The sequence below is a fragment of the Limanda limanda genome, chromosome 19 (genome assembly GCF_963576545.1).
Source record: "Limanda limanda chromosome 19, fLimLim1.1, whole genome shotgun sequence".
NCBI classification, from domain to species: Eukaryota; Metazoa; Chordata; class Actinopteri; order Pleuronectiformes; family Pleuronectidae; genus Limanda; species Limanda limanda.
Genome location: NC_083654.1, coordinates 21,380,809 through 21,395,652, shown reverse-complemented (window position 1 = coordinate 21,395,652; position 14,844 = coordinate 21,380,809). Strand labels below are relative to the sequence as shown.

Below are 14,844 nucleotides of genomic sequence, written 5' to 3'. Positions count from 1 at the left end.
GGAGGGGGAGAGGGGGGGGAGGACCTGGACACTCTTTGAGTTCAAGATCAGAATAATCCAATTAGAGAAGAGACGCTAATTGACAGGCGCGCCGTCAGGAGGTGCGCGGGCAGGTGAGGACGCGGGAGCGCGCTTCAAGATGTCCACCTGACGTCCCGCCGCTCCGCCCGTCCCATGAAGAAGAGGAGGAGGAAGAGGAGGAGGAGGAGGAAGAGGAGGAAGAGGAGGAAGCTCTATCTCCAAAATGGCACCATGTCGCCTCTAGTTCATCCTCTGCAGGACTTCACCTCCTCCTCCGATGAGAGAGTCCCGAGCCCCCCCCCCGACCCCCCCACAGCCCCCCCCCCAGCCCCCTGGAGAGCGGACGGCGGATCCTCCCGTGCACGCGCTTCCCCTCCCGTGCACGCGCTCCGGTGCTCCTCCGGTGGATTTAAAGTCCAAGAGGAGGAAACAGGAAAAGAACAGGGGATGAAAACAGTCCGTCGTCCCGTGCGCGGAGTGAGAGAGAGACGCGAAGAGGAGGAAGATCTGAAAAAATAAAGAAAGATGAGAAACTAAAAAGAAGAAGAACACAAGATGGAGAAAAGAAAGAGATGAGCCCAAAAAATAATACTGTCCAAGAGTGAGAGAGTCGGAGAGATGGAGCTGAAGCTTCTTCTCTCCCTCTCTCTCTCTCTCTCTCTCTCCCTCTCACTCTCTCTCTCTCTCTCTCTCTCTCTCTCTCTCTCTCTCTCTCTCTCTCACTCTCTCTCTCTCTCTCCCAGTCAGCTGGAACCAACACGGGCCGCTCGCGTGACGTCACCGCTCACGGGGGACAAGAGTTAGGGGGCGTGGGTCGTTTGCATGCTCGGACCACGCCCACCACCACCGCCCACTTACTCTCCCAGACACGGTGACGCCTTCAGGGCGCAAGGTAAAATGGGTAAAAGTGAACTCCCACATGTGGACGTTGAAGTTCTCCTTTCACTTGAAACAACAGATTTATATTTTTTGGCCACTTTGGATCAGCAGGAACTTAGATACTAAATACAAAGATAATCTCCTACGTTACATTCAAGGTTAAAAGTATCTGTAAAGCTCCATGAAGCTGGAAGTAAACAAACAAATGAGAAACTTTGTTCCCGGCATCTGAAGCAAAATGGATTCTAGTTAATATAGGTATTATATGTACATATTTATATCTCCTTCTAGAAATGAGCAGTACTGCTTTTAACTGCATTTAGCTAACAAAAAAACATTAGCATATTAGTAACACTTTGCTTTTTATCGTTAATAAACCATTTATTACATGTAATAATGGTTTATAACACTTTGTTCTTGTGTAACTCTTTATGAACGTACAACTACAAAATGTAAGTGTATGAAAAAAAGGGACAAGAAACAAAGAAACAGTCAATTTCAGTTGTGAGCTTTTTTAATGATGTATAATAAACCTGTTATAGTCCTGAGCTGCTCAAAAGTACATAGTGAGTGTTGGCACAACAATAATAACATGTTTTTATTTGACTTATTAGTGAATGACTTTGTGTTGAAGCATCAAATCAAAACAAACTTCGATCTGATGCTTTACTGTGCTCTAAGTCTGTTTCCTCCCGTTGCACTTGAACGCCACATGTGTTTGCTTCAACACGCCACGCCCCCTCGTGGTTTCAGCCAATAGCAGCGGAGGGCTGTGAGTGTTGCGTTCAGGCTCCGCTCCCCGCCCATGTTCTTTCTCTCACGCTGTCACTTGCACAGAAACAACAGATCAGCAGCAGAACTCAAGAAATCATGAAATCATGAAATCACTGAAGTGTCATCCTCTTCCTCCTACGTCACTTCCCTTCATCCTTCTTCACCTCTCAGACCCTCCATGTTGTTTGTGACTCTGACACTTGAACGTGATCAGTGACGTGTGTGTGAACCACAGCGACCGTGTGTTCGATGCCTGAACGCAGCTCGGTCTCCGGCATCGAACGCTGCACATGGCTCCTGCACGTTGCCCACCGGCGACAGGGCCGCGCTGTGATTGGCTCAAACTAGGTCAATCGCAGCCGCTCTCGGCCTCCCATTGGCTGAATATAGGTCACAGTCTCCGCCCACAGGTTTCCCCATGCCAGTGCCGCGTGAGCGTCCCGCAGGAGGGAGGGGGGGGGGAGGAGGAGGACAGGAGGAGGAGGAAGAAGAGGGGGGGAATAATACAAATCTGTTAAAGATCCAATAAAAATGTATAAAATAAAACAAAAAATTTAAATAAAACAAAAAAAATACTGAGTTACTTCATGAAACAAAAAATATTTGTACTTTTCTGATTTAAAAAGATTTATAAAAATATAAAGAATAGTACAAAAAAAGTACAAAATATGGGATTTTATCACATCTATTTAATTTTCTATTAATAAATTTCATAAGAGGAGGAGGAAGGGGAGGGGGGAAATAATACAAATCTGTGAAAGATCCAAAAAAAATGTATAAAATAATACAAAAATTTAAATAAAACAAAAAAAATACTGATCTACTTCATCAAACAAAAAATATTTGTACTTTTCTGATATAAAAAGATTCATGAAAATATAAAGAATAGTACAAAAAAGTACAAAATATGGGATTTTATCACAGCTATTTAATTTTGCACCATTTTACCATTGTTTATTTTACGTAACTGAATGAAACCAGAATAGCAAAGAATAAAAAAAAATTAAAAATCTCGACGAATGAAATTATCACTAAAAGATCATAATAAAGGTAATAAAACAAATGAAAATATAATTGAACACACAAAAAAAATGGTGTCATGTTTTGTTTTCTATCAGATCCTGCCGTCATTTTTACTAAATTAAATCAAACCAAAATGATGTTGTAAAAAATAACGTCATGGGATTAAAATGTAGTAAAGATACAACCTAAGAATTGTAATTAAGATGAATAAAACAGAGTACTAAATATTTTAAACACACAAATATCAGATCACTTCTTAATCTTAGTCAAACAACAAAACTCTTCATAAATGCCTCCAGGAATTTTCCAATAAATAAATGATTTATGTAATATACTTCAATGTTTGCTGTAGCTTTTGTTTCATAAATCACACAGTTGTTTATTACTGAGCAAAAGCTAATTGTAAAACCTTAACATGATAATAACATGATAATAACACGATCATATAGGAACAAGCGTCATGTGTTTGCTGTTATAATTTGACTGACTCGTAAATCATCTGCAGCAGCTGCACTTTCCTAGAAGGAGCTGGAGCCTGAAGCTGTCAGGAATGTGTTGTAGTAAGAGGCCGACATAGTTTGTGTCCAACACACACCTCTGGGTCTGTGTGCAGTGTGTGTGTGTGTGTGTTGTGTGTCTGTGTGTTGGCAGCCATCATGGGAACAACAGCTTGACTCCACTAACGTGTGATTCAAGTTTCACGATGTGATTCAGATTGAAATGATTTCCCTCTCGTTCTTTTCCTGCAGCACGAAGTCATTACCTGTATGTAGTATGAGAAGGGCGCTCTCTAGTGTCCATGTAGTGGTAATGCACACTTCCACTTTAACAAAGATTGTTATGAATATTACCAGATGCTCTGACGGGTGATGAAAATGTTCTCATCAGTGGATCTTTATGTTTTTCATTATAACTTCTTTATAATTTAAAGACTGATTCTTGCTTCTTTATTTAACACTCGTGTCACATGACAAGTCTTTTTGTCTTACGTGCAAACAGGAGAGTTTATAATAAATCATACACAAGGAATGTTTGCAATATAAAGTAATAAATCACCATTTCTATCATGGAAATGGCAATTTCTCCTTAAATTAGAGTCAGTTAACATTTTTTGTTTGATGAAACATTGTAGGAAATTATTATTCCACATGTTGGAATATGATTTCTTATCATTTCTGACAGACTGAGATGAAACCTTTGCGGTGGAACTTAAAAAACAAATAAAAATCTTTCAGCACGACAGCGGACGTAAACATTTCAGATTTTTTTTTATTCGTTTTGAGGGTTTTCAACAACTCACTTTTTAGGCAAAGAAAAGGATAGTAATTTAGTAATAATATTACATGTTTTAGTTTTACAGAAAAAAAGAAAAACACGTCTGGACAGGACCTAAGTAATGAACTATGTGTACACGCTTTTGTTACAAAAAAGTTGGGCATAACTGCGGCGATGAGGGAGAAGGGCCGAGAGTTTCAGGGAGGGTGGAAAAAAAAAGATCACACTGATACATATACTCATCCCGCTGTGTTACAAAGAGCCCCCCCACTCGTTCCCTCCCACCCGTACAATACCAACAATGATAAAAGAAATGATACTTGGAGTAAAAAACAGCAAATAATCAATATATAATAAAATATAATACGAATTGTACAGTACACTCTGGTTATTTCTGTTCTCCTTTTCAAATCCTGGACACACATTAACAATTTGAGTCGTTTTCCTCATCAACACCTCTTTTTAAAAAAAACCACAAAAGTAGTGTACGTTAAAAACAAGGTCACCAACACTTCACTGTTTTCTCTGAACTCATTTTTTCCTCCTTTTCAGTCACTTTCAACACTTCGGCCCCGTTGTGTTCACGAGGCCGAGTCCATGATTTCTGTTTTCTTCAAATGGGATTCTATCTGCAGGTTGTCTGAGTATAAAAAGAGAGAGAGAGATTCTCCACAGGGGGGGGGGTAACAGATAAACAGACAGAGCAAGAGACGAGGACTACGCTGTGTAACTGGGAGTAATGTGTAAAAATAAACTGGTACTAAAAACACTCCTCACTTCTACAGTAGGCATCTGATCCATATCATCATGTGGAAACACTGCTAACGGGAGAAGAACAAAACCAGAAACATAAAAGATGGAGGACAGTGGATGAGGTGCTACTAAAGATCGTCACGTGGTCTAAAGTTCCTTCGCCGTCGGGGAAGAGTGGTTCGGATTCTGGGCTTTTTAAAGTCCGTGTTAATTCATCCACCACCTCCGCAGGAAGTGAGGATTGTTCACAGATGGTGGTGGTGGGGGGGGGTGTTATGGCAGTGACACGAAACCCGCCCCCATCCTCCCTCCTGGTTTTGTTAAAAACTTGCTGCTTCTTGGATTATTTAAGAAAAATAAACATCAAAACAATCTATTCTAGAAAACTGTTTGTCTCTTCACTGACTGTACTCGGTCAGAACTGTTGATCTCTCCGGCTGCACCAGGACCGGGGGGGCGCTCAGCGGCGCCGGGGAGCGCTCAGCGTCGGACTGGTCCAGAGACGACGGAGATTTGATCTTCATCAGTCCCCAGTCCACGCTGCCGGAGCTCATCCCGCGGCAGGACAGCTTGTGGCGTGCCAGCAGCAGAGGGTTCCAGAAACGGCGTCGGCATTTGCGGCACTGGAACGCAGCTTGTTTGAGGTGCTGGCCCCGGTGCTTCAAGGCTTTGTGTAACGAGCTGTTGCGCCTCCCACACACCAGGCAGCGCAGCCGGGCCGGGCGGCCGGAGTTTCTGGGCGGATGCCGGATGGCGTGGTGCACCAGCAGAGAGCCGTGCCTGGCGTAGGTGGTGCTGGGGCAGATGGGGCAGGGAAAGCGCTTTATTGGGGTTTCCATGGAGGTGAGGCCCGTGACTTTGACGGCGCCGCCACTCCACGACTTCACCCTCATGATGCCGCCCTTCATCCGCAGCTGAGCCAGGAGCTTCTTCTTGTTGATCTGCGCCTGGAGCCGTCCTCGCCGTTTCCTCAGGATCAGCAGCTTCTTGCGAGTGTCTTTGCTCAGCGGCACGCCCACCAGCTTCCCGTCTCTCATGATGCTGTGGATCACCACTCGCTTTTTTTTCTTTCGGGGCTTTCTTGTCTGTCCTTGTCGCTTTTGGAAGTTTTTTGAGTGGTAGTGAAAAGGGTGCTGCAGCTGCGGCTGCTGCGGCGGCGGCGGCGGCGGCTGCTGCCCGGCGGCGCCCTGCTGCATGTGGGACGGCCCGGTGTAGTTGGAACCGGATCCCGAGTCGTAGAAGAGGGGCGGGTATCCGGTGGGTTGGGACTGGTTGACTCGCTGGCCGCCGCGGTCGATCCCGTGCTGGGACAACTTGTGCCGCACTAAGCTGTTGGAGTAGGCGAAGGCTTTTCCACACACTTCACAACGAAAGGACTTCTCCAGGCCGACGCCCCCTCCGTGCACGGTCTGCTGGTGGGCCGTCAGGTGGAAGTAGTGTCGGAAGGACTTCCAGCACACGGTGCAGGTGTACAGCCTCTGGGAGGGGGTGCCAGTGGTCGGAGACTTTTCTCCTTGGGAGCAGGAGAAGTAGTCAGAGTTCCCCGAGTTGGCGACCTGACTGACGGCGGCGGCGGCGCCTTTGACTCTCCGCCCCTGGTTGTCGATCTCCCCTTTCCGGTGCAGCTTCCCGTGTCTCACCAGACTCTGAGCGTAGGCAAAGTTCTTCCCGCACAGGTTGCATTTGTAGTTCTTTGTCCCCGAGTGCACGGTCAGATGCTTGGTGAGGTGGAACGGCTCGCGGAACTGTTTTCCACACACGTCGCAGGAGTGCGGTTTCTCCCCGGTGTGGACGCGGGTGTGGCGCCGCAGCGTCTCCGCCCTCCTGAAGCGTTTGCCACAGGCCTGACATCCGTACGGCCGCTCCGAGCCGTCCCCTGGCGGCGCCGGGTTCCTCCTCCTCCTGATGATGGTGTTCGGGTCCCTCTTCTCCCGGGGCTTCCTCGGCCTCCTGGGCTTGGTGTGGGGGTGGCTGGGGTGGGTTAAAGGCATGGTGGAACCGTTGAGGCTGGACGTGGACGACGGCCCACCCAGGTTACCAAACCCCAACCCCCCCAGCAGGCCTCCGATGATATCCCTCCTCTCTCCCTCCCGGCCCTCGTTGTTTATGTCACAGGACGCCGCGGCCGCAGCGGCGATGGCCGACATCGCACTGCTGGTGACCTCATCCTCCGAATCGTCCAATAGGGAGGAGAGGGGGAGGTGTGGCTGCTGCTGCGGTGGCTGTTGGTGGTGGTGATGCTGCTGCGGCTGCTGATTTTGAGGATGGGGATGAAGAGTTGGGGCTAAAGGGGCTTTACGGAGGGTCGGGTTGCTCATGTCACCGGAGAGCGTGGTCGCTGGCGAGTACAGAGACGAGGACTGGGAGCGTCGGTACACGTCCACGCCGCTGTTGTATGGCGGCTGGTTCTGGTAGCGGTTTCTGGAATAATCCGCTGCGTACTTGTCGTTCGCCATCGCCGCCCCGTTGTTTGAAACGCTCACTCGTTCTCCGCTGCCTTCCATCTTACTGCCGCTCGGGAGGGACAAGCCGCTCCCTCCGGCGCCGGCCCGGTTTTTTGAACTCCGGGGGGGTTTCCCACAGGCTCCGGAGGCAGCGTGGTTGAGGAGGGAGGTGCTCTCGCGGAAACATCGCCCGCAGGCCGGGCAGCGGAACGGCTTCTCGTCGTGGATCTTCTCGTGTCTGGTGAGCGACTCTCGGCGGTTGAAGGACTTCTGGCAGACGTTGCAGCCGAACGGCCGGTTCTCCGAGTGCGTGACGCTGTGCTGGATCAGGTGACCCCTCTTTTTAAACTTCTTACCACACTCGCCGCAGCAGAACACCCTCTCCGGGCTCGGGGAGTTGCAGTCCGACTTCCTGCTCTGGCTCTCTGGTGTCAGGCCGTGGCTGCGGAGATGCCTTCGGAGGCTGGAGAGGTGGGTGAAGGTTTTACCACATTCGCCACAGTGGTAGAGCGGCTCGGGTTCGGTTTGGCGAGACGAACTACTGCTGTGACGCTCTCTGGATTTGGACAGCTGCTGGCTACCGTTGGCTACGAGCACAGAGGTGGAGTTTGAGGAAGGCGGGGCGGACGAAGAGGAGGAGACGGTGGAGGAAGACTGTTGCTGCGAGGACGGCGAGAGGAGAGAGGGATGCTGCGACTCGCCCAGCCCGACTCCCCCAGGGCCCCCCCCCACGAGGCCTGTTGAGGAACCTTGACTGTGTCCACTGGAGCTGCCGCCGGGCTCGGACTTCCTCTGAGGCAGGTAGCCCGCCATCGCCTTCTTTCGCCGGCTCCCTCCGCTGGAAGAGGAGGAGCCGTCCCCTGACTTGGAATCGTCTTTCGACAGGGACAGGTGGAGAGGAAGAGGGAGGGGCAGGCCGGCCTCTTGCTGCATTAGCGATGCTAGCTGGTTGGAGGACAGGACCGGGATGCCCTGGAAATCAAAGCCACCCAGTGGGGCTGGCTGGGGGGCCGGGTGGAGGGGGTGCGGGTGGTGGGTGTGGCTGTGTGGATGAGATAAGGCGTGAGGGGTCAGCTGCTGTTGTTGCTGCTGAGGCTGCGGCGCCGAGTGGCTGTGGCTGTGGGAGGAGTGGAGGGCAGGGGGAGGAGCCAGGGCCGAGTTTGAGTCTGTGGGTCCTTGGCTGAGGCCCAAGCCCAGGTGGTTGTGAGTGCCTTGCTGGACGAGGAACTGCTCCAGGCTGCTGTTGGTGGGGACCCCAGACAGGAAGTACTGGTTGGCGGCGAGCATGCAGCTGAACTGCTGGTGGAGGCTCCGGGGGTCGGACTGTCCGACCAGAGGGACCGTGGTGCTGCCGGAGGGGATGTTTGAGGCAGAGGTGGAGGGAGTGGGTGAGGAAGAGGAGGGGCCAGAGGAGGGCTGGGGGATGGAGAGACCCGGGTGCAGCGGCGGAGGTGGAGGCGCAGGTGTGACGACTCCCCCGATGACCCCCGAGCTCCCTCCACCGCCCCCGCCAAAGTCAAAACGCCCCATCCCCGAGTGGAGCTGCTCCTGGGCCAGCGCCGCCTCGGCCGGGTGGAAAGGCCGCAGGAACTGAGGGTACCCGGCCGAGGAGCCGCTGCTGCTACTGCTGCTCATCTTACTGGACTTCCTGGAGCTGTGAGACGAGGACGACTGGCTCTGGTGCGAGATGGAAGGGGGCGGGGCACCCATTTTGGCAAATAATGACGAGGAGTCGGCGAAGGCGTTGCTCCGCGAGCTCTGGAGAGGTCCGAGGCCGAGGCCGGACAGGAGGCTGCCGGAGGAGTCGGCCGAGGGCTGGTGCTGCTGCTGCAGCTGCTGCTGGTGCTGCAGCTGCACCTGCTGCTGGTGACTCAGCTGTCGCTCCAGCCCGAGCCCTTTGAACTGATGGGCCTGGTGTCCACTTAGCATCTCTAGGATGTCCATCGGGTACTTGCTGAATTGAAACATCTTCCAACTCGGCTGTGACAAAGCGTCCCAGGGCAACAACTACCCTGTGCACTGAGTCCGGAGGGGCTGGAAACAGCGGTGAACCCTTATTAAACTAGTAAGGCGTTTTTTCAGGAGGTAGAACTGTCGTGATTTCTACCACAAACTTCAAACAAGTCTCTGTAATCCACCAGAAGCCGATGCTCGAGTTTCTCACATAAATATATCAGAGGTGAGTCAAAGTCTCCATTCAAGAGTGAGGCCTCTAAGTGCTTCTGTGGGATGTTATAAAAAGGTTCATAAATAGCCAGTATACTAAATCATACTAAAAAACTGTAGTGTTCCTCTAGAGTGTTCCAGAAGCGTGTGCCGACTTAAAAAATAAAAAACCAGGTCAGCGGAGTGAGTCCGTTACTTCAGCAGAGGATCAGCGCCCGTCTGTCTGTCCCTGGTGGAGTTCCTCTGGGACCTGAGGACAGAGAGAGGGACAAAGGAGGGAGAACGTCAGAGAGCGATTCGGTGACATGAGCCCGAGCAGACAGATAGACAGATAGACAGATAGACAGATAGACAGATAGACAGATAGACAGATAGACAGATAGATAGATAGATAGATAGATAGATAGATAGATAGATAGATAGATAGATAGATAGATAGATAGATAGATAGATAGATAGAATCCTTTATTAGTCCCACAGTGGGGACATTTGAGGGTTTTACATCAGCAGCGCAGGCACAGTGCAACAAGAACAAACGAAAGAGCAAAACAACAAAGTAAGAAACAAAAAACAACAATGAGCAAAAAGAAAAAGTAAACAGTCAAATAAGCAAATAAATAGTAAGTAGTAGAACAACGGAACAATACAATTAAATAATTAGATAATTAAATTAAATAATTAAATATGATATGAGATGAACCGTTTGGCAGCGTGACTCCTCACCGGAGCTTCTCTGGTCTTCAGGACATATTTAACTCTCCAGCACCTCGACCTCCACTGGTCTTTGGTGACGTGAAACTATCGTTGTGTTCAAACAGTCGTGAGTTTCAAGCTTTTATAATTAAAAGAGTATTTTACCAAAGTAAAGGGTAAGTTAGTTAAACTCTGCAAAAAGAATGAATATTATAAATCTTGTGGTTTTTAATCTTTGATCGATGAAAACAGGATTATGACAACAATCAACAGGTAAAGAAAAATAAACATTTGTCATAATTACTTGTTTTCTGCATAATGTGTCCAGATGATCACGGCAGTCAAATCGTTAAATTTGACAGAACAGGTGGAATAATTAGTTGAATAATCGATTGACGGAAAATGTATTTCTGATTATTAATCATTTGCCCTTTTTTAAATAAATCAATAAGTCAAAATTGTTTGCAGCTGCAGCTTTTTCACCAATGTGATGATTTGATGTTTTCCTCTGTTTAATATTATTGAATCTGTGGGTCTGGACTATAAATCGTGAAAAACAAGATATTTTGAGCTTGAAGCTCAATGCAGATTTAATAAATCTATAAAAATTACTATTTTCTGCCGGCCTTACACTAGTGAGTGTAACAAACAGAGGAAGAGAAGAGAAGCTGGAAACACCACATGACTCCTGTCCAGCTCCTGCAGGAGAACATGGCCGCCTGTCACCTCCAACACACACACACACCCCCCCGACCTAAATGCCAGATTAAATAAGAAAGAAATGGCGGCCTAATGGACGGTGTCTTTGTGTGAGAGGAGCTGCTGATAAACACTCCAGCTCCACAAATCCTTTCTGTCCAAAAGGAAACGTGATATTTAGAGTCTGACCTTTTTAATTACCTCCACTGATTATGATCCTGTTCGGTTTCTGTGGCTCCGAGGTTTTTATAACCAATTAGGAGGAAAATGTTTTCACACAAACACGGAGCAGCAGTAACACGATACAGCAGTTCTCCACCAATATAGAATCTGATGCTTCCTCGTTTTATTTCTAGCGTCGGCTAGCACTCGACACCAGAAGCTTACGCTGCTTCACAACACATGAGATCGGACTTTTCAGACAAGACTTTATTTCAAACTTGTCATTTCTGCTTCTAAACCAGAGTAATGTTAATTCAATGTTACACAAAGTGAGTTTCTGTCAATGCAAAATGCTGTAGAACCTGTTTTAACAACAACAACAACCTTGGTGATTCATTTACTTTCAGTAAACAAATCGGTTGTTTAAGCTCAACACCAACAACATTTTCATTTCCTTTCATTTGATTAAAAGGAGGAGTATTCAATATTTAAGTCATACAGATTGACAATCACTCAGTTTAGCAGAGACCTGATTTAATGCTGCAGTTACTCAGGTATGACCCCTCGACCCTGAGAGACTATAATCTGCATTGTTTTAATACAGATATTACAACTTTGATTTAACAGCATAAACTATGCAGAATAATGTGTATTTATGTTTTTATTCGACTTCCTGTTGTGTAAATTTGGTTGTATTTGTGGTGGTTACGTCTTAACGCTGACCTTCCTCCGCTCTGCACGAACCACTTTCCCCCCCGAGACCGAAACCGGAGAGGCCAAACATCCTCGCAGCTGCGTGAACGGCGAGCGCCACCGAGGGACTCACAACACGAGCTCATCAGGAGGTGTCGCCAACTTACCGCAGGAAAATTACATCCCACGAGCAAACCTCAAAACAGATTAACCTCTGAACTATATTAAGAATAAAATATGAAATGGAAACCATCGAACAAATGACCCTGAGAGGAGATCCTTCTGTTCTAAAGCCTCTAACTTTTAAAACATAATTTATAAACTAATTTAACACATATAGAAGCGGCTTCTTTTCATAATCCTCAGATAAACAGATTGAAATGCACCAAACAGGACGATTCTCACCTTTAATATATAAAGATTAATCTAGACAGTGAATAGAAATACAGAAACTCTGAGCTTCGTTTTATTTATTTTTAAATAATCTGAATTGTATATGAAACTGGTTGAACTTTTGCGACAGAAAATAGAGTTTTTATTAGTTTCGTGTCCACTTTGTTTGACTTTTATCAAATTGTGTTATTGTGTATAACTGGGTGAATATTATCAAAAGATGGCAAAAGCAGCTTCTTATTGTCTAATTCAGCTGCTCTGTGCTTTTATTATAATCATCAATTGGTCTGCGGATTATGTTTTTTAATTACTTTAAGGTTTTGTCTGTAAAATACCTGTACAAGTTATTCAGTGACTGCTGGAATATCTTGTTTTCTGACCTGATTTGAAACATCAGAGTTAAACTTTAAAAGAAATTAAACCTTAAACTCTGAATCAGCACTAATACAACTTTATTAAATCTGCGTCAGATCTCATCCTTTCAGAAACATGAGCTCATTAATCATCCTTCTGATGTAAAGTAATGTCAGCACAATGTGAAATTAAATCACAACTTGATGGATCATAACTTCACTGGGTTTCTTGACCTATTTTTAACTTAAGATCTTATTTTCAGTCCCAGAAAACAGAGTAATTATCAAACCAATTAGCTCTTATTGTTTCAGTATATACTTTAAAAAGGGAATAATTCAGATATTTCCTTTCAGAACATATTTTTATTAAGGACTCATGAGGGTCTGTAGTATTATCGTTGTGGATTTTGAAAGAGTTATAAAGTTACCTGTACTGAATCAGAATCAGAAGTATTTTATTGCCAAGTACGTTCACACATAAAAGGAATTTGCTCTGGTTATTGGTGCAAACAATGAAAATAGAAACATAAAAACGCAATAAATACAACATACATATGAGAGCAATAAAAAAATAGGAAACCATTATATATTTACTCACTGTTTACTTCTTATTTACTCACTTTTTACCAATATTTATACAAAGTAACATTACAAAGAACATACGACTGTGATGATTCTTATTCGTCCATAAGTTGGTAACAGTGTTAAACTGATACCTATGAGTTTTAAATGTAAATTCATATATTTAACATTGATGCATTTTGGTTGAATTTAAAAGGGACTGTTGACTTTTTGTATATAATGTGCAAAAGGAAATAAATCAGATATCTAATTATGTGTTGGTTATTTTCAGGTTCAGCAGTTTGCAGTTTATGTCTAAATCATATTTAATAAGTATAATTCCTTATTTGTAAAGTAGATGTAGTAAAGATAGTTTTCTGCAGCCGAGGATCAGATGATTGTGTAAACTGCTGCAGACTCACAAGTGTTGTGTAGACTCTGAGCTGCTTCCTCATGTGTAGTTTAAACCACACATTACTCACGATGTGTGATTGTGTGAAGACACTGAGATTCATGCTCCTCACACTCACTGTGTTGTGATGTGTGTGTGTTGTGATGTGTGTGTGTTGTGATGTGTGTGTGTTGTGATGTGTGTGTGTTGTGATGTGTGTGTGTTGTGATGTTTGTGTTGTGATGTTTGTCTCACCGGCTGATCCGCAGCTCGTCCGCCGGACCTCGGCTGTGTGTGTCCGGGAGGATGTGTCCTCTTCCTCCTCGACAACCCGGAGACCTCAGGCGGACAGTCTGAAACACAAGTGTCCCAGCAGGTTGGACAGGGGACACACTAGTGTTACCACACGGGGACATGGGTCTGTTAGCATCCGTCCCTCAGCTGCAGCACGGACGCTTCTCTAATGCACCGACACCTCGTTGTGTTAACACGCAGACACACACACTGGGGTCCCAGTGAAGCAGTAAACACACAACTCTGAGTTACACTGTTTATAAAAACACACAAACGGACATGAAGGACGTGTCCCGGTTCGTTAGCACCGAGCTAGCAGCGTTAGCATCGGAGCTAGCAGCACCTAGCCGAGCAGCTAGCATCGTTAGCCCAGCAGCTAGCTCCCCAGCTAACAGCCCCCCCGCTGGAAACCCCTTGTTTTAGTTTTTATTCAGATTAGATTTTATTTACCGTGCAGCCGGTGAGGTGTGTGCGGGAGAGAAGCTCCGAGCCCCGGCGCTGAGGAGGCTAGCACCCCGGAGGAGCTCCGTGGGAGCGGGGGAGCTGCTGCCTGTCCGCGGGGCCTCAGCATCCAGAGAACCGCACCGAAGGGCCTGTCTCTGCTCCGTCCGTCCCCGTCTGTCCCGCTAGCACGACCCGGCTCCGCTGCTCCGGCCCCCGGCCTCGCTGCTCCGGCGCCCGGCCTCCATGCTCCTCCGCCCCGCCTCGCCGCCTCGCTGCTGCTCCTCACGGCTCCGCTTCGCTCCGGCGGCCTCTTTGTTCGCGTCCCGTCGCGGTGCTGTCCCCTCTGCGGGCCTCTGCTGCCTGGCTTCCGGCCCCGCTCGCTGCTCCGCGTCCCCCCGCACACACAACACGCACGACGGCTCCTCGGATGCTGCTGGCGGTAGATCCGTGGCTTCCTGTCCGCATAGCGGTTCCGGGTCCGGGTGGCAGCAGCAGGTCGGTCCGTCCGGCCGACACCTCTCCTCCGCCCCGCTCGCATGCACCTCGGCCCCGGGAGAGAGATGTGTGTGTGCGTGTGTGTGTGTGTGTGTGTGCGTGTGTGTGTGTGTGTGTGTGCGTGCACGTGCGTGTGTAGGCATGCATGCGCGCCATTAGAAACCACTGAGCATCATTAAGGCCCCTGTCAGTGTGTGTTTGCACCAGTGTGTGAATGTGTGTGTTTTCACACTAAATGTGTGAAATGTTAATTAGTCAATTAAAGATATCATTACGGCGCGTGCTGCATAACATCAGTGTGTGTGTGTGTGATTGTGTGTGTTTGTGTGTG

The 14,844-nt window shown here is 47.4% G+C and overlaps 1 protein-coding gene across 1 annotated transcript; it reads right to left on the bottom strand.

Moving 5' to 3' along the window:
• Window positions 1-3,966: 3,966 nt before the first annotated feature.
• Window positions 3,967-14,570, bottom strand: LOC133025570 (zinc finger protein 865-like). The gene is made up of 3 exons (XM_061092267.1): window positions 14,025-14,570; window positions 13,536-13,633; window positions 3,967-9,585 (listed from the first exon to the last, which is right to left on the bottom strand). The coding sequence occupies exon 3, from the start codon at window positions 9,135-9,137 to the stop codon at window positions 5,124-5,126; it is 4,014 nt and encodes a 1,337-aa protein (XP_060948250.1). The 5' UTR covers window positions 9,138-9,585; window positions 13,536-13,633; window positions 14,025-14,570; the 3' UTR covers window positions 3,967-5,123.
• Between the last annotated feature and the right edge of the window lie 274 nt (window positions 14,571-14,844).